The sequence below is a fragment of the Cydia strobilella genome, chromosome 24 (genome assembly GCF_947568885.1).
Source record: "Cydia strobilella chromosome 24, ilCydStro3.1, whole genome shotgun sequence".
NCBI lineage: Eukaryota > Metazoa > Arthropoda > Insecta > Lepidoptera > Tortricidae > Cydia > Cydia strobilella.
This window is the reverse complement of record NC_086064.1, coordinates 3,017,724-3,036,668: the sequence shown is the minus strand read 5'-3', so window position 1 is coordinate 3,036,668 and position 18,945 is coordinate 3,017,724. Positions and strand designations below refer to the sequence as shown.

Genomic DNA, 18,945 nt, shown 5'->3' with positions numbered 1-18,945 from the left:
AAGTCTGTGTACTTACGATTGATTTACCTTCTTTTATTTCCGCATCATCTACCAGACCGAATACGGACTGGCCTCTCGGTCCTTCTATCATAAGCCTGTGGTGCCCACTGTACCAGCCATAGGTCTCTGCACTTTCAAGGCTTGATGATTTGTCTAAAGTACCAAGATAATATAAACATTAAAGAGTGTCACCTTCTTTTATTTCCGCATCGTCAATGAGTCCGAATATCGTCTTCCTGGCGGACTCGGTCCTAGCGCTCTGCAGCGCGGACACACGATGTCTGGACGTGCTGTTCTGCTAAACTAGTGCCTCCACCACTGCGCTATCTATGCCCTCGCGGCAAAGATAGTCGCAGCGTGTTAGAGCGAGACATAGAGCCCTGCTATATATAGAGAGACAGTTAAGCTAGTGCCTCCACCACTGTGCTATCTATGCCCTCGAGGCATATATAGCCGCAGCGTGTTAGAGCGAGAGAGAGAGACAGCTAAATTAGTGCCTCTGCCACTGCACTATTTCAGCAGTATCAGTAAAAGCCTCACCCTCTTTAATCTCCGCATCGTCAATGAGTCCGAATATAGTCTTCCTGGCGGACTCGGTCCTGGCGCTCTGTAGCGCGGACACACGATGTCTGGACGTTCTGTTCTGCTAAACTAGTGCCTCCGCCACTGCGCTATTTCAGCAGTATCAGTAAAAGCCTCACCCTCTTTAATCTCCGCATCGTCAATGAGTCCGAATATGGTCTTCCTGGCGAACTCGGTCCTGGCGCTCTGCAGCGCGGACACACGATGTCTGGACGCGCACTTGTGAGCTTCAGGGAGAAGGAACTGTTGGACCAGCTCCGCTACCAGCTCGTTCTGTTCAGCTGTTGACCTGGCACAGAAGATACACAAGTTACTAACATCATACCTAATACATATAGTCGAACACATATCTTATCTACTACTGGCGACCCGCCCCGGCTTCGCACGTGTTGTACAAAACAGAAACTTTAACAAATTATACACCAAAACCTTCCTTAAGAATCACTCTATTGATAGGTAAAAACCGCATAAAAATCCGTTCAGTAGTATCTCGAACATACACACACAAACAGACAGACGCGGTGGGGGACTTTATTTTATTATTATTATTAATTCTTTATTTTAGTGAGTTCTTATAAGGTGAATTGAAGACATACCGCATAATGTTCAAGGTGTAGAGATGATAATATTTTGCGTTTCTTCTAACTACCCGTCTTAAGGATTAGGAGAGCCGACCCCAAATATAAATGAGAATAAGGCCTGAAGAAGAACACTGTCTCTTGGGTTACTTTGTCAAACTCACATAGCCTCGTTCTCCTGCATCTCCCCCTCAATCTCCTCCGCCCTCCGTTCAGCGCGACGCACCGCCTCCTCCTCCACACCCAGTTCTATCCCCTGGGCAATCACGTCGTGCAAGTATGCGTCTACTGTCTCCTGGGTTACGCCTATGATCTGTCAAAAATAAATCACATGCACAATGTATTTAACAAAATTAGCTGTGTCAAAAAAACGCTACAAGCTTTCATCGTCGACCGTAGGTATTCTAATAGGTTATTTGACTCCTAGTCAAATCAGTTTCTTTTTTCGAACTGTCAAATCGATTTTGCTGCTACGGAATTTGTATGAAACACTAGAATGTGACGTCACAATCAAATTACCTACTCTTTATAGTTTTATACAGGTTTTAAAATAAACATTGTGTCTAAAAGTATTTGTTGTCTACGTTTCTCTATTAATCTTCTGGTGCTTTATTTCATGCAGTGTAGAATAATTTATTTTAAATACAGTCCAACCTGTGCAGCTACTGGACAGTGTTGCCACATCAAGAAATCGGCTTACTACCCTTATTTTCTTGGATAAAAATTTAAGTCGGATTACTGGTTCCCTGTCGGTCACTGGTGAACTGAACCTATATTATCAAGAAAGTATCCCACCTGTCTGAACATTTCGTCGTGCTCGCGCCGGCGGTGCTCCTCCTTCTGTCTCCTGCCAGCCTCGGCCGCTTCTCGCATGGTTTTCTCGCGGACTAAAAGAGTGACAATTTATATCAATAACCATAGTTTCAAGCCAGTAAAATTGTATGCTCATTGGAAATAACTGGAGTAAAATATTTTCTACTTTTTGCCACTGGGTACAACTGGGAAGGAAATTCGATTCAAGAAAAAGTTCCACCAAAGAATAGTCCAAATTAAAAGCCAGACTGAGGGTCGGTTGCACCAAATTGTTTGTCATCGTTAAAGAGTTCGCTAATGGAAAGTTTCATAGTAAACCGCCGAAGCGCGCCGGGTGACGTTGATCAGTCTGTCAAGTGCGGATGGTGCAAGTGGAACTTAAAGTAAAGATTAAGCTACGAACCTGCAATCAGTAAGAAGGCATGCTGTCTCCTTTCCTCCTTCAGTCGCCGAAGCTCCTTCTCCAAAAAGTCGAGAGCGGCCGACACCGTGCTGCCGCATAGCTCGTCCACTAGCGTCGCTATGGCGGTTTCCTATACACACAAAATTTAAAAAAATCGTTTATTTATATGTACATATAAATACATTTCATGATATTTTTATTTTTAGTTTTAATCGTGTGTCGATAGATGGCAGTGAATTTACTGTGGCACAAAATTAACTGTGACAGTACCGCTCTATCGTATGTGTGTCACCCTATTTAATAAGCTACCGAACAACATAAGATAACTGCCTCATAGTAAATTTAAAAGAGCACTTTTTCAATGTTAAGTGAACTGACAGTGTATATTTATTACACGACTGCCCAAAAAAGGAGTGTATTGTTTTTTTATTGTTGTTGATATTTAATTTGTACAAAACTAGTTTAAGTAGGTTAAGTTAGGTATATATTACACTAAAAATTTGCATGCTGCATGGTCAGTTAAGAAAGATGGGACTTGAAAATGTATATTTTACAACAACTTGTATATAACCTTTTTTAACGCAAATAAATGATTATGATTATTATGATTATCCTATTATATCCTCTTTTCTAGCACTAACAGATAAGTTAGAAGAACACATTACCTCTTTATCCGCCTGCGTCTGAACAACGTGATGGTCACGGGCGCGAGCTTCTTCCTTGGCGATGTGGATCTTATCTTCCTTCTGCAGGCCGTGTGTGGTCTTCAGCTCTTCAGTTAGTTCGGCTGCGCGAGTACGGCCTTCATACATCTGTGAGCAAAGCACAACTTGAAATCGTTTAAGGTATGGTTCGTGTATGGTTTCTCCCCGGTGTGTATGCGTTATTTCCTAGAAATTTGCGTTTAACCAATAATTTCTTTTTACAGCACATTTTTAAGTCTATGAAGCGGTCAGTTTCAGGCTTTCGTTTCATAGTAACATAATTGTCGGGCAAGTGGAGGACTTCACCACCTTAACCAAGGAAGCGGTACAATAACTACAAACTGTAAATCTCTGAAGTAGAGTAACACAAAAAGCCATACGAAAAAAAAGTCAGGTAAGACTCATTTAAAACAACAATGAGCGGTTTGTAAAACAATATTTAAATGTGGAAAGAACAGATGACTTTTGTTGACGTAGTAAAACGCTACTATAAAAACCTTAAGCTCACCACACATTGCACAGCGTGTCCTCTAATGATCCTCTGCAGCGTGAGCGCCGCCTGGCGGCAAGTCTCGTTATCGTCCCTGCCCAACGTTACTTCATTTTGCCATTGACACACTCACCAATCATTAAAATTCCAACGTACTTCCAGCAAACATACTAGCTTCAAATTTTAAATACGATTAGAGTTGAAATACCCTATAAAAAAATAGCTAGTGTTGCATGAGTATGGTTTCTCTCCAATGTGTAAGCGTTATTTCCTTGAAATTTGCATCAATCATTCATTAAAATGCAAAAAATCGCACATCACAAAATGCCTCATCAAAATCCGCGTGTAAAATAAGCTTACCAGGCATTGTACGGCGCGTCCTCTAATTATCCTCTGCAGCGTGAGCGCCGCCTGGTGGCAAGTCTCGTCGCTGTCCTGCACCGCGTCCACTTCGGGGGTGGCGGGGCGCGGGGCGTGGCCGACGCGGCGCGGCTTCAGCACGCGCAGCGGCCCGGCCGAATGTTTCTCGCCAGCGCCGAGACGCGCCTCTGAAAATGTCTATAGTGTATAATATATCTCCTTCTCACTCTACAATATCAAATATTATGCGAGTGCCACTTTCATTGCTGATTGCACTTTTTTAAACAGAAGAAAATTTAATTTAATCAATCACTTGCACAAATATTGAAGTTACCACTTCTTCAATTAAGGGGACTAATCACTGCCATTTTCTTATATTTTACTGCAATATGGTTATTTCAGCGCATCTATATAGGTATAACTTAGATTATGTGTCTGAAGCAGTACTTCCCAAACTATGGGTCGCGAGCGAATATTGAGTGGGCCCTGAAACTTTCACAAAATCTGAGCTTTACCAATATAATTTTATGCCCATTTTTAAGACGGCTCCAAAAATGGCAGTTTTTGTTAGGTGGGTCGGAGCCCAGTTAACTTTGGGAACCACTGGTCTAAAGTTTTATGGTAAACTTAAAATCCTTAAAGGTATGGTACATATGATGCACGAGTATGGTTTCTCTCCAGTGTGTAAGCGTCATTTCCTAGAAATTTATGTTTAAACCATAATTTCCTTTTGCTGCAATATTTAAGTCTATTAAACGGTCAGTTTCAGGCTGTCATTTAGTTTCTTAGCAACTTCATTGTCAGTTACGGCTCTTTTAAAGAAAAAAAAAATACAGTTTTGTGACACTAGTCGCTGACCAGTCTAAATTTAAATTCTCGTAGGACCACTTGCACCATTCACTAACCCGGAGTTAACCGGTTGTACCTGTAGTTACCATGGTTACCAGTACAATTTGACACTGGGTTAACGGTTCAACCGGTTAACCCCGGGTTAGTGGGATGGTGCAAGTGGCGCTTACTCTTCAGATCATTATGTAACTGCTCCAAAAACTCCTCGCTCCACTTAGTTTCGCGTTCACAGAGCTGCATAGGATCCTTAGGCAGGTGGTGTCCCGAGCACGACTTCTTTAAGTTCTGTCCGCACTGGTCGAGCCATGCTGGCGGCTTAGAGAGCTGCTCGTGGTCTTCATACGCTGCAACAGAAATGTATATATGTGATGCTATCTTTTGTAAAAAAATCTTTTCTTCTTTTTTTTTTTGATATGTCACGTCGTTGATATGAGTCCAGCTTTTAATATTATCCATCCAGGCTAGCTTCCTTTGCCCTCTATTTTGCCTTCTATTTATTCTTTTAATTAAAATCATCTTGTCTGTTTATAATATACATAGTTTTTTTGTTTCTAAACCCTCTCTATTCTCGATTTAAGAGGCCGGTGTCGATTTTAGTCGCAAAAATGTAAAATTGATAGATTTAGTCGGTGAAATTGTACACCTTTTGTTACCTAATTGAAATAACAAGTACTGGTTTCTATAAGAACTTCTTCTTATCTTACCTTTTATCAAATCAATTTTTTGAAAACAGACTCACTAAATTAGTAATGTTTGCTTTTCTGATGGACGTTTAGGAAAACGCGCGTAAAGCACTGATTTTGTCGCTCTTATTTGTAAATTTCACGTAAATTTCGTAAAGTTTGGACGGCTAAACATGGTAATTTTGTATTACACATATCCTGTACTTGACGTTTATCAGACTACATTTTTATTATTCTGACTTTGAAGTAGTGTAAATCAAAGTTAGACGAAATCAATTTTCTCCAGAAATTACTTCAAAACAAGTGACAATTTCTCTGAAAATCGACTTAATTTCAACGTAATTTTGAATCATTTAGAATCATTTATTCATCAATTGTGCATTACAGGTAATGAATACAGGTGTTATAAACAATTTGTTCTCTGTAATATGTCTTGCGACGTACAATGATTTTGGTTACCTAGCGCATGCAATATTATTAGAAATGTCACTTTATTTAAAATAAAAATAATCAATAAGTTGTAATTAATAATTTAAAATAAATAATGATTAATGGGTAATTATATAAGTCAATCATTCATTTGTCAAAGTGTCCATCAGAAATTCATCAATATTGTAATAACATTTATCTTTTAATAATTTTTTTAACCTAATCTTAAATGTCGACAGCTGTTCATTTCTGAGCAGATCCGGTAATTTGTTAAACAATTTAGGGGCCATTGTGTAGATGGTATTTGTATAAAAGCTTGTTTTTGAAATACAATTTCCTGGGGGAAGAATTTTTAGCGTATTTGTAGCTGGGCGAGGATGAGTATTTACATGTACAGTGAATCGGTCCATATATTGTTTTACAAATACACATGCTTCGTAAATATACATAGAATGGAGTGGTAACAGGCCTAATTTCTTAAACAAAGGTCTACAGCTTGTCATTTGGTTAACTTTAAACATAGCTCGTACAATTTTCTTTTGGGCTTTAAATAAAGGCATGATATCACAATCAGCAACACTTACACTTTGATACTTAAACAATCTACAACATTTGCTGAAACTATTGTTATCAATTTGTATAATTTACCACCATAATTTTTTGATGAAAGACGTGCTAATAGAAACCAATACTTGTTATTTAGATATTACGTAACAAAACGTGTATAATTTCAACGACTAAAACGGTCAATTTTACATTTTTGCTCCAAAATCGACTACGGCCTCTTAAATAAGGTTATAAATCGTTGCGGAATCTAAGTGTCTTAAGAGTTGTAAAAAGAGGACAAAATAGAAAAGTCTTACCCAGCAGTGAAGGATCGTAGTATATGACCGCGTGTTTCCTGCGTGCCTGGTACCCGTGGCGTGCCATAGGCGCGTGCAGATCCGACGTGGGGTCCGCGGCCGTATACGTGACGGAGCCCCCGCCGCGTGCGCCCCGTATGCGCCCCACTAGGCCCTCGCGGCCATATGCGTGCGCCATGGTCAGTTTGCGGATCTCTGAAAATATGCCATAAACCGGATAAGACTTATTTACCTTTAACAAAATAAGTTTTTGTCAACAAAAAAAAAACATTTTTGATACAAGCTTTTGTCGCTAACTGTACTTTTATTTCAACAGCTGTAAAAGTGATTCATTCATAATGTAGGTATGCCGTTTTGCAGCTCGCTGTTCAGTCGCTATCAAATATATCGGAGCGGCCAAGGTGCTCACAAATATCTGAACACGCCTCTATGTCAATGCGCTAGAGTGCGTGCAGTTCAGATATTTTTGAGCACCTCGGCCGCTCCGATATATCTGATGGCGACTGTACCTCTCCTTTAGTCTTCCGTATGTTATGGACACGCCGCCTATTTCTTCTCCACCCAGAGATTCTGCAGCTTCCTCTTGGTCCGTGATGTCTGCTTGCTGCTTTCCAACTTTTGTGAAAGACAGAGCAACAATAGTCCGACATCCGTACCTCGATCTAGTCTTTCGTATGAGGTCAACGCGTCTCTCCACCTCCTGTTTCTTCTCCACCCAGAGATTCTCAGCTTTCCTCTTGGTGAGCGATGTGCTGCTGCGTTCCAACTTTTGTGAAAGACAGAGCAACAATAGTCCGACATCCGTACCTCGATCTCTAGTCTTCCGTATGAGGTCAACGCGTCTCTCCACCTCCTGTTTCTTCTCCACCCAGAGATTCTCAGCCTTCTTCTTGGTGAGCGATGTGCTGCTGCGTTCCAACTTTTGTGAAAGACAGAGCAACAATAGTCCGACATCCGTACCTCGATCTCTAGTCTTCCGTATGAGGCAACGCGTCTCTCCACCTCCTGTTTCTACTCCACCCAGAGATTCTCAGCCTTCCTCTTGGTGAGCGATGTCTGCTTGCTGCGTTCCAACTTTAGTGAAAGGAAGAGCAGAAACAATTGTCCGACATCCGTACCTCTATCTCTAGTCTTCCGTATGAGGTCAACGCGTCTCTCCATCTCCTGTTTCTACTCCACCGAGAGATTCTCTACCTTTCTCTTGGTGAGCGATGTGCTGCTGCGTTCCAACTTTTGTGAAAGACAGAGCAACAATAGTCCGACATCCGTACCTCTATCTCTAGTCTTCCGTATGAGGTCAACGCGTCTCTCCACCTCCTGTTTCTTTTCCACCCAGAGGTTCTGCAGCTTCCTCTTGGTACGTGATGTCTGCTTGCTGCGCTGCTGCTTCTGCAGCTGGTGCAGCAGCTCGAGACGGATGTCTTGCAGCTCGTCGATCTCCTGAAAAAACGGGGCTTGGTCATTCTTTGAACCATAACAACAACGTTAAGCAACTTACTCACACTATGACGCATGCCGCGTGTACAGACGTGCCGTTCACACATAGAAACGCAAGTGATTTTTGATGTAAAGCGTGACCGCCCTGTGCTTTGGGTTTTCATCCCCAGGCACGGCTGCTTCTTTCAACGGCTCTACCTACACTGCATTCAAACATTGAAACAAAGGTAACGGTACTCCGTACGGCCCTTCTAAAAATTCACGATGCACCCACCCATTATAGCAGTGTAACCAGGACGTGGACCTTATAAGACACTGTGAAACAAAAGATATAGGGTAGGGTAGGAAACAGTGGCTCGGAAAAAAATAGCCGGGTACAAGTGGCTCCCTCAACCTAATTCCAACATGCTAGAGGCGAAATTGGGGCGACTGAGCCACTGTTTGAGCGGAGCCACTGTTTCCTAGGCTACCCTACCCTACGCTCCGGAGATGTGGGGCTGGAAAACAATTAATGCTTCGTATTTGCTTGGACTGAATCTCGAACCGATGAGTGTATGTATTTTTATACTACGTCAGTTGCAAAAAAGCATACGGCCCGCCCGATGTAAAAGCAGTCTCGGTAGCCTATGGACGCCTGCAATTCCAGAGTAGTTACATGATTAGGGGCAGCAAGGATCTACGTACAGCCTCTCTGAAGATCCAGTCCCTGGTCTCCACGTCGTTAATGATTTCATTGCGCTGCTTCATCCAGCGCGGGAACTGAGCGCTCTCCACCACAGAGGTCCATATTCGAGCGTGACGCATTCTGACCAACAAGAACATACCTAAATACGTAATTCAGTAACAGACATTGACATATATCTAAAGGTCCCACCACACTCGTGCGCGAATCGCGGCGCGAAGCTGCGAACGCGAGTGTGGAGTCTAGTTCGCTAATCAGCGAAATCGACTCCACACTCGGGTTCGCGGTTTCGCGCCGCGTAGTCTGGAGCGAGCTTAAAAATAAAATTAAATAAAATAATCATTTAATTCAGGCATAATACACCCATATGTTAGTAACTTACGTAGCTAATAAAAATAATGTTAGTGCAAATACAAAACAAATTAACTAATTAAATTAAACAAATTAACTTAAAAAAATTAATTCAATTAAAAAAATTATTAAATTAAAAAAAATAATTAAAGACGGGCCTTACCGTCACTAAGAATGGGGCCAGTACTCAGAATAATATTTTTAGTGACCGTATGGCCCGTCTTTAGATGTCAATGGTAATAGAAGACAGGGACAAAGCTATATTGCGTATTGATGTCCTCCCTGCGTATCATCAGTTACTGAATTAAGTAAGAGTTTGAATGTTTTATGATGTGAACATTAGGGAATTAACTAACTGCATATGATATTATCGAAATCAATTCAGAATTGTTATTTCATGCAAAATAACAGGTGGCATCATAGACATAGCATATACAAGTAAGTAGTTATAGACGCGCCACCGAGCGACCGGGGGTAAGAGAAAGAATATTCATATAAAATTTGGGCAGCGTAGGATTTTTTCTCTTTCAGTCTTATAAATTTCGGTATTTCCCCATCGCCTCCTACCTATGATGCCGCCCGATCGGTGATAAGGACAAAGCATGTCACTATTTTCTCTTCCCTCTTATAGGAATCGCAATAAGGCTATCTTTCTCTATCAAAGAGTGTCAGGCCCTTGGGTGGCATAGATAATATCTGTATTGATTCCCTGACCAGCTTCGGTGCTAAATAACTGATCATTTCAGCATATCGTCGCTATACTTACTCAACCTCATATCTGCAACAATCATTTGATGGAAATGTCGCTTTACTTTCATTCGGAATACGGGTGTTTTTGTCATCAAATGAGTGTTGCAGATACGAGGTTGAGTAAGTATAGCGGCGATATGTATAGTACGCCTGATTACTTTAAGGATATTATACCGTCAGGTGACAACCAAAAATTAATAATTAGACATAAATATCCTTATTTTGGTGCTAGGTTCCTTGTGTTGTGGCACTGGTACTGAATACATACTTATTTATAATCTCCGTGGTGTGAAAATCGGCTGGCAAGTCCCCGATTCGGAACGGCTTCCCCGGACCTTCAATAAAATAAACCAATACATAATACAATACATAATTAAAATCAAGACATATTTTAATATATACCAGTTTAAAAGTACGTGGAAGAATGCAGCAACTATATGTAGAATCTAAGTTCCCTGGATCAAAGAGAATAGGGGATATTAATGCAATGTTCTGCCACCAGAGTGCAGCACTAGCTTGTTTAGTAAACGATAGAGTAACTTATTAAATATATTAATAACGGGTCACTTGGGTTAACGTGAGTGACCCGTTATTAATATATTTAATATGTCTGCGTCTCTTAGAGTAACTTAATTATACATACTGTGCCTTTAAGGTGGTTCGACTAGGTTACCCAAAGCTTAAACCCCGCTAGATGGCGTCACTTTCGCAAATTTTCAGGTTTTATTTTTTTGTGGAATAGTGTTGGTATCTGTATACTTAAAAGTATGTTTAGCGCACTCTTTACATAAATATTGAACTATTATAATAAACATTGAATACTTCATTAGTGCAAAAAACACTTTTAAAGTCGACAGAGTGTTTCTGTCATGCTATTTCCTACTATTACTCACACATGCGAACAGTGTTTCCGTGATGCTTGTAGTAGACAATTTCATGCAGTGTAAGTATGCTGCAATGGCGTTGCGGTATGTTCGTGGAAATACGTGCAAGAGTATTCGGGTTCGAGACTGGTACGTCAGGGGTACTTTTTTTGTCCTTTTTGTGTTATCTTATGTTTCTTATACCTTTTATTCTTCGAATTCTTGTCCGATTCCGATATAACCGAAATATATTTCAGTGATATCGGAAACGGCTCTAACGATTTCGATGAAATTTGCTGTAAGGGGTTCGATCTAGCTAGGTCTTATCTCTGGGAAAACGAGTATTTTTGAGTTTTTACTTATGTTTTCTTTTTCTCCCAGATATTCAGTATAAATATAAATTAGTTTATAACGTTTTATAAAATTATGTGACGTTTTGAACTAAAAGGTACCACATTGTCGGTTGTCGATTAGGTTGATTTCATTTTTTAGCTTTATGGAAATATGACAACAATAAGTAGGTACCCGTTTGGTTGAAAACGCCACATATATTGAAAACCTGACTTTCACAAATCTCACCTTTTTGGGTTCTTCCAACTCAGAAAGGATGGAGAATACTGACGATTCTTAGTAGCACTAGCCCAAGGAAGTCCAGGTTTGTAAGTGTTAAGTATCAGTTTTTTTTTAAAGGGCTAAATATAGTTCTACAAGTAAAGCAATCCCTTACTGCCCAGCCTCTATAGTATTTTTCAATCTGGAAGGGTACGATGATAGATTTCATCTCCATACAATTTATAACCTAATAATGCCAAATGTTGCAAAATATTATAAATATTCCTTCGGTCGTGTTTCAATTTATCGCCACTCGTTGCCAATTTCCTACTTTTCGCACTTGTATCGTAATGTACTAATGATAAAGTAGTAATTGTAAAATAAAATTAAAACTTTTTTTATACATTTTTTTTTGGATTCAAGTAGGTACAGTGAGTAACAACATTGCATGGCCTTCTAATTATAACTATTATAGAAAACGGGATATTTATCATGTTTATTTATATTATTTATTTCTCGATATTTTGGCCGGTCTTGCAAGACCAGTCGTTGTGGAGATCCCTGGGGAGGCCTATGTCCAGCAGTGGATGTCTTGTTGGTGTAGATGGATTCACACAACAAATGAAATAACATTTTTTCATATTTGTTATCCGTAGTTGTCCCTGTACCTGAAAGAAAAATAATATTATGATAGCACAAAATCTCTAATGTTATAGGAAGAAAGATGATGCAACAATATGGATTCTAATAAAGTTATCATTTACTTACCTAGTAATAATTGTGTTTTTCATTCATAGACAAAATTCCATAATTTTCATCCCCAGGAAATGTTTTATTTTACTTTATTGCAGTGAGGATGTCCTGATTTTTTCTGGCTAATGAAGGAAAACATTTTATTCTTGGAATGCCTCTTCATTTTGCACAATACCTAAAAAAAACCTAGAGTTAGTGACACATTGACTATTCGGCAACCAAAACAGTAATAATTACATTATATAGGTATTGTTCACTGCTTATATCTACCATTACGGGAGAAGTGAGAATTATTTTCTAAAAAGATCGGCACGAGAAAATTACAATGTACAATTAAGGAATGAAACTGTACCTACCTTACGAAACTTCACCATCATGAATTCCGCTTCAATTAAGTCTGAATTTTTCTGGATTTTCGCGGACCAGAACCGATGATTTTTGTAACTTGATTTAGCCGTTGCTATCATTTTCAATTTATACAAACAAATTGACACAATAAACATGACCCTATGTGTCAGTGTCAACACTGTCAAATAAAATGCACTAAACATGACGGCACTGCGGGACTTCCGGTTCGAGCGCCATCTTGATAGTTAGCATCGTGATTAATTACTTTGTTTTTTGCTTATTAATATTGTTTAAAGTGTAATATCGATAGCTTATTATACAGTAAACTAATGTGGTAGTGTGCAGTGAATGGAGAATTAATTTTGAAGCGCGTTTAACCACCATCTTGGAGTCAACGGCCGGTAGTCCACGTGCTTCTTGTAAAGTCTAGCTATCGATTTACAAGAGCTAACAAATCACCGTACACTGTCTTGTACAACCGTACAATTTTTGTCGTTTGTAAACCTCTCAATACCTTGATACTGGCGAAATAGTCAAAGATTCAAAGATTCAAAGATTTATTTGTTCAACATAGGTAAGTTACAAGATGTTAAATACATATTTCAGTATCACTATGTCGTGCCTATTGGCATACAAATTCAATAAAAATACACGCTAATCATAATATCACAGAAAACAATAATAGTCAAAACAGGGTTATGTCATGCAGTAAATCTTAATTAGGTAATTCAGTCAAAAATTCTATAATAGAGTAATATGCTTTCTCGGTAAGAAAAGCTTTTAGTCCCACTGGGCTGAAGCCATAATTTTAAAAGAAGAAGAAGAAGAAGAAGACGGCACTGCAAATCCTGCCAGGTCGGCCAGGCAACGTCGCCAACGTCATAGAGTGGCAACGCCGCACGCAACGTATTTGTACACGACATTTGTGACACACACATACGTAAAATTGATGAAAAAATTACGTTGATTTATGTATGATTTCTGTATGAAACAAAGTTTTTCTATTAATTTAGCGCAAACGAATATTCGAAAGTAGATAAATGAGCAAATATTTGTGTAGTAATAGTGTGTAGTGCCTTAATTAAAGCAGATTGAATTTTGTATGAAAATCGAACCACCTTAACAGTTTTTTGACAAGTTTTCAGACATAATAAAATATGACATTGATGCACCAAGGCGGTTTGTTTACATAGGACCTACCGGGAAACGCAAATCCTAAATTTCGCTATCTGTCTCTTTATCGCTTATATATGCAAGAGTGACAGAGATGTTAGATAACGAAATTACGATTTTCTTGTTTTGCGATAGACCCTCGGATTGTGGAAATGGCACCCCCTGCGCAGAGTTTCGCGTAATATTCCTTATTGAGTGTATAAGTGTATGTAGAATTTTGTAGTCATAGTAGGTACATTTCCTGCCATCTTTCGACACAGGATTAAAACTTTTAGAACGCCATGCGACTTTGACCCATGTTCTTTGTTAAATATCAAACTCGATACAAATCTCGCAACCCCTCACTCAAAATATTTCATCTACAGATCTACAAAAACAACACATCATTTTATAATCCCATAACAAGAATGTGTCGCTTATATAACGAAACCGTTACCGAGAATCCGTCCTTAGATATATTTGAATGCAGCTTACCCACATTCAAAAATAAAATCCGCAAAATTTTGTGTCCATAGGCTGCGTTCATAATTGTAATTTCCGTAAACGCTTTTTGATTAATTAATTAATTGAAAATATTTAGTATAATTTAGTTTTAGTTTTAGACTTAGGTAGATTAATTACTAGCGCACGCAACTTTGTAAACTGGATCTTGCTACTGTTTATTTTACTTTTCTGTCCATAATCTTGTGTAGAAATGGCATCTCACCTCCCTAGCAATAAATTGTAACTAAATCTTCTAATCCTTCTGTGCACACATGCTTAGAGTTATAGTCTAGATCTGAACTGTATGCTAATACTGTATTAATTTCTGAAATTGTCTGTAACTTGTTTTGTGAGCCAAATAAATAAAATAAAAATAAAACGGTGTCGCCATCTACACGAGTAAAGGCCACAGGTATGGCGCCATCTTCTCGAGCATAAGTTTTTCTTGATTTTCCAAGGCACATTTTTTTCTTAGACTTTATTTATCATACATACACTTCATAGGGTTGACTGGTACAGAATGCTTTTGGCATTATGTCCGCCTTTTGTACGATAAGTTTTTCTTTTGTGCAATAAAGATTAAATAAATAAATAGATCTTTGCCTGGATTGAAAGCACTTTAGGTGTGTTCTCGCAATCCTCCGCCTGCTTGCCATCCGTCTGCCACTGGACTGACTGCTGATGACTCCCTGGTACAAACAATTAATAAGTTATACACAGCTCACTCACCCCACTCCAGCTTGTCCAGATAAAGGACTTCAGGTGTGTTCTCGCAATCCTCCGCCTGCTTGCCATCCGTCTGCCACTGGACTGACTGCTGATGACTCCCTGGTACAAACAATTAATAAGTTATACACAGCTCACTCACCCCACTCCAGCTTGTCCAGATAAAGGACTTCAGGTGTGTTCTCGCAATCCTCCGCCTGCTTGCCATCCGTCTGCCACTGGACTGACTGCTGATGACTCCCTGGTACAAACAATTAATAAGTTATACACAGCTCACTCACCCCACTCCAGCTTGTCCAGATAAAGGACTTCAGGTGTGTTCTCGCAATCCTCCGCCTGCTTGCCATCCGTCTGCCACTGGACTGACTGCTGATGACTCCCTGGTACAAACAATTAATAAGTTATACACAGCTCACTCACCCCACTCCAGCTTGTCCAGATAAAGGACTTCAGGTGTGTTCTCGCAATCCTCCGCCTGCTTGCCGTCCGGCTGCCACGGGACTGACTGCTGATGACTCCCTGGTACAAACAATAAGTTATACACAGCTCACTCACCCCACTCCAGCTTGTCCAGATAAAGGACTTCAGGTGTGTTCTCGCAATCCTGTGCTTGCTTGCCGTCCGGCTGCCACGGGACTGACTGCTGATGACTCCCTGGTGCAAACAATAAGTTATACACAGCTCACTCACCCCACTCCAGCTTGTCCAGATAAAGGACTTCAGGTGTGTTCTCGCAATCCTCCGCCTGCTTGCCGTCCGGCTGCCACGGGACTGACTGCTGATGACTCCCTGGTGCAAACAATAAGTTATACACAGCTCACTCACCCCACTCCAGCTTGTACAGATAAAGGACTTCAGGTGTGTTCTCGCAATCCTCCGCCTGCTTGCCGTCCGGCTGCCACGGGACTGACTGCTGATGACTCCCTGGTGCAAACAATAAGTTATACACAGCTCACTCACCCCACTCCAGCTTGTCCAGATAAAGGACTTCAGGTGTGTTCTCGCAATCCTCCGCCTGCTTGCCGTCCGGCTGCCACGGGACTGACTGCTGATGACTCCCTGGTGCAAACAATAAGTTATACACAGCTCACTCACCCCACTCCAGCTTGTCCAGATAAAGGACTTCAGGTGTGTTCTCGCAATCCTCCGCCTGCTTGCCGTCCGGCTGCCACGGGACTGACTGCTGATGACTCCCTGGTGCAAACAATAAGTTATACACAGCTCACTCACCCCACTCCAGCTTGTCCAGATAAAGGACTTCAGGTGTGTTCTCGCAATCCTCCGCCTGCTTGCCGTCCGGCTGCCACGGGACTGACTGCTGATGACTCCCTGGTGCAAACAATAAGTTATACACAGCTAACTCACCCCACTCCAGCTTGTCCAGATAAAGGACTTCAGGTGTGTTCTCGCAATCCTCCGCCTGCTTGCCGTCCGGCTGCCACGGGACTGACTGCTGATGACTCCCTGGTGCAAACAATAAGTTATACACAGCTCACTCACCCCACTCCAGCTTGTCCAGATAAAGGACTTCAGGTGTGTTCTCGCAATCCTCCGCCTGCTTGCCGTCCGGCTGCCACGGGACTGACTGCTGATGACTCCCTGGTGCAAACAATAAGTTATACACAGCTCACTCACCCCACTCCAGCTTGTCCAGATAAAGGACTTCAGGTGTGTTCTCGCAATCCTCCGCCTGCTTGCCGTCCGGCTGCCACGGGACTGACTGCTGATGACTCCCTGGTGCAAACAATAAGTTATACACAGCTCACTCACCCCACTCCAGCTTGTCCAGATAAAGGACTTCAGGTGTGTTCTCGCAATCCTCCGCCTGCTTGCCGTCCGGCTGCCACGGGACTGACTGCTGATGACTCCCTGGTGCAAACAATAAGTTATACACAGCTAACTCACCCCACTCCAGCTTGTCCAGATAAAGGACTTCAGGTGTGTTCTCGCAATCCTCCGCCTGCTTGCCGTCCGGCTGCCACGGGACTGACTGCTGATGACTCCCTGGTGCAAACAATAAGTTATACACAGCTCACTCACCCCACTCCAGCTTGTCCAGATAAAGGACTTCAGGTGTGTTCTCGCAATCCTCCGCCTGCTTGCCGTCCGGCTGCCACGGGACTGACTGCTGATGACTCCCTGGTGCAAACAATAAGTTATACACAGCTCACTCACCCCACTCCAGCTTGTCCAGATAAAGGACTTCAGGTGTGTTCTCGCAATCCTCCGCCTGCTTGCCGTCCGGCTGCCACGGGACTGACTGCTGATGACTCCCTGGTGCAAACAATAAGTTATACACAGCTCACTCACCCCACTCCAGCTTGTCCAGATAAAGCGCTTCAGGTGTGTTCTCGCAATCCTCCGCCTGCTTGCCATCCGCCTGCCACGGGACTGACTGCTGATGACTCCCTGGTACAAACAATAAGTTATACACAGCTCACTCACCCCACTCCAGCTTGTCCAGATAAAGGACTTCAGGTGTGTTCTCGCAATCCTCCGCCTGCTTGCCGTCCGGCTGCCACGGGACTGTCTGCGCTGATGACTCCCTGGTACAAACAATGATGGGGTAATTTGTATGTGTGACTGCCACGAAGATGGAGGCGTAGGAAGAATAGGGAACTAGAGGAGCTGGTTGCGGTGCCAAACATAATTGGCGAGATCGAAAACTACACGACTCCACTAGCTCCGTCACCTGGAGAGGATGGGAGAGGATCATATATGGGGCGCTGTGAGAAGAGCCTCATAGCATTAAGTCCGCCTTTTGTACGATTGTATTTTCTTTTGTGCAATAAAGATTAAATAAATAAATAAATAAGAGCATATATGGGGCACCCGGGTGGAAAAGGTCCGTCCGGGCGTTCATGATACCGCTAGTGACGAAGCCCTAAAAGACCTATCCGCCCGGAGTACCCATCTGGTGTGAAGTGGCGCAGAGTGGCGTTCTCTGGTTGTCAGAGGCTATTTTTTTATTGATTTTATTATAACGGCTTACAATTAGAGTTTTGAATGATTAACGGTCAGTTTCACCATAGAGTAACTTATACTAGAGAGGTACTGTCATAGTAAATTTTGTAACCCCAGTAAATTCAATGCCATCTGTCGACACACTATAAAACTAAAAATGAAGATTTATAAAAATACGATAAAATGTATTTAAATATGGATAAAGGATTTTTTTTTTATTTGCATTAATTATTTTTATGATTTTGACCCATGTTCTTTCACTGATATGCGTTAACATTGTTAAATAACAAACGAAACCGTCAACGCCATCTATACGACAGTAAGCCAAAGCTAGTAGCGCCCTCTGAACGAGAATCAAATTTTCTTGATTTTCGAGGCACGTTTTTTCCTTAGACTGTATACATCTATTACGGAGTTATATCTATCTTTGGTTTCACTATCCGAATCAAACACGCGTAGTGACATTGTGAGTATAGTAAGTATGCTTCTTGGACAGAATCAGAATCAGAATATTTTTATTTGTGAAAACATAGGTACAATAAAACTGTGGTGTTAAATTTTGTACAGTACAGGTTTTTCTATGTTTTACCCACGGGTGCAGGTATACAAATTTTTGATCGCATGCAGCATGCATCTTAACTATAGGCTAGCAATTTATATACAACATAAATTACACCAAGTTAAAATAAGTTATGATAGGACAGGAGTCACGAACATACATAGACCGTGACGTGAAAAATAGAATAAATGCGGGATGGATGAAATGGCGACAGGTCTCTGGAACAACTTGCGATCCACGAATGCCTCTTAAACTTAAGGGGAAAATTTACAGGACGATCGTGAGACCTGTTGTAATGTATGGATCAGAATGCTGGGCGATGAAAGTAACGGATGAAAGAAGAGTGCACGCAGCGGAAATGAGAATGTTGAGATGGATGTGTGGAGTGACGAGAAAGGATCGGATTAAAAATGAGTATATTAGGGGAAGTTTGAAAGTAGCACCAGTAACGGAGAAGATAAGAAGTAGTAGGTTAGCGTGGTATGGGCATGTGATGAGGAGGGATGAATGCCATATAGGCAAAAGAATGTTAGGGATGAATGTTGATGGA

At 41.2% G+C, this 18,945-nt stretch overlaps 1 protein-coding gene across 1 annotated transcript in view; it reads right to left on the bottom strand.

The window, feature by feature from the left end:
• Window positions 1-18,945, bottom strand: part of LOC134752195 (cilia- and flagella-associated protein 91-like) — a 38,961-nt gene that overhangs the window by 9,025 nt on the left and 10,991 nt on the right. Inside the window, exons 6-17 of the mRNA XM_063687808.1 lie at window positions 17,318-17,418; window positions 10,243-10,309; window positions 8,876-8,996; window positions 8,026-8,194; window positions 6,755-6,949; window positions 4,950-5,123; window positions 3,931-4,118; window positions 3,042-3,188; window positions 2,377-2,506; window positions 1,956-2,047; window positions 1,325-1,473; window positions 702-871 (exon numbers count right to left, since the gene is read on the bottom strand). Coding sequence (XP_063543878.1) covers window positions 702-871; window positions 1,325-1,473; window positions 1,956-2,047; window positions 2,377-2,506; window positions 3,042-3,188; window positions 3,931-4,118; window positions 4,950-5,123; window positions 6,755-6,949; window positions 8,026-8,194; window positions 8,876-8,996; window positions 10,243-10,309; window positions 17,318-17,418 — 1,703 coding nt within the window. The remainder of the gene's footprint in view (window positions 1-701; window positions 872-1,324; window positions 1,474-1,955; window positions 2,048-2,376; window positions 2,507-3,041; window positions 3,189-3,930; window positions 4,119-4,949; window positions 5,124-6,754; window positions 6,950-8,025; window positions 8,195-8,875; window positions 8,997-10,242; window positions 10,310-17,317; window positions 17,419-18,945) is intronic.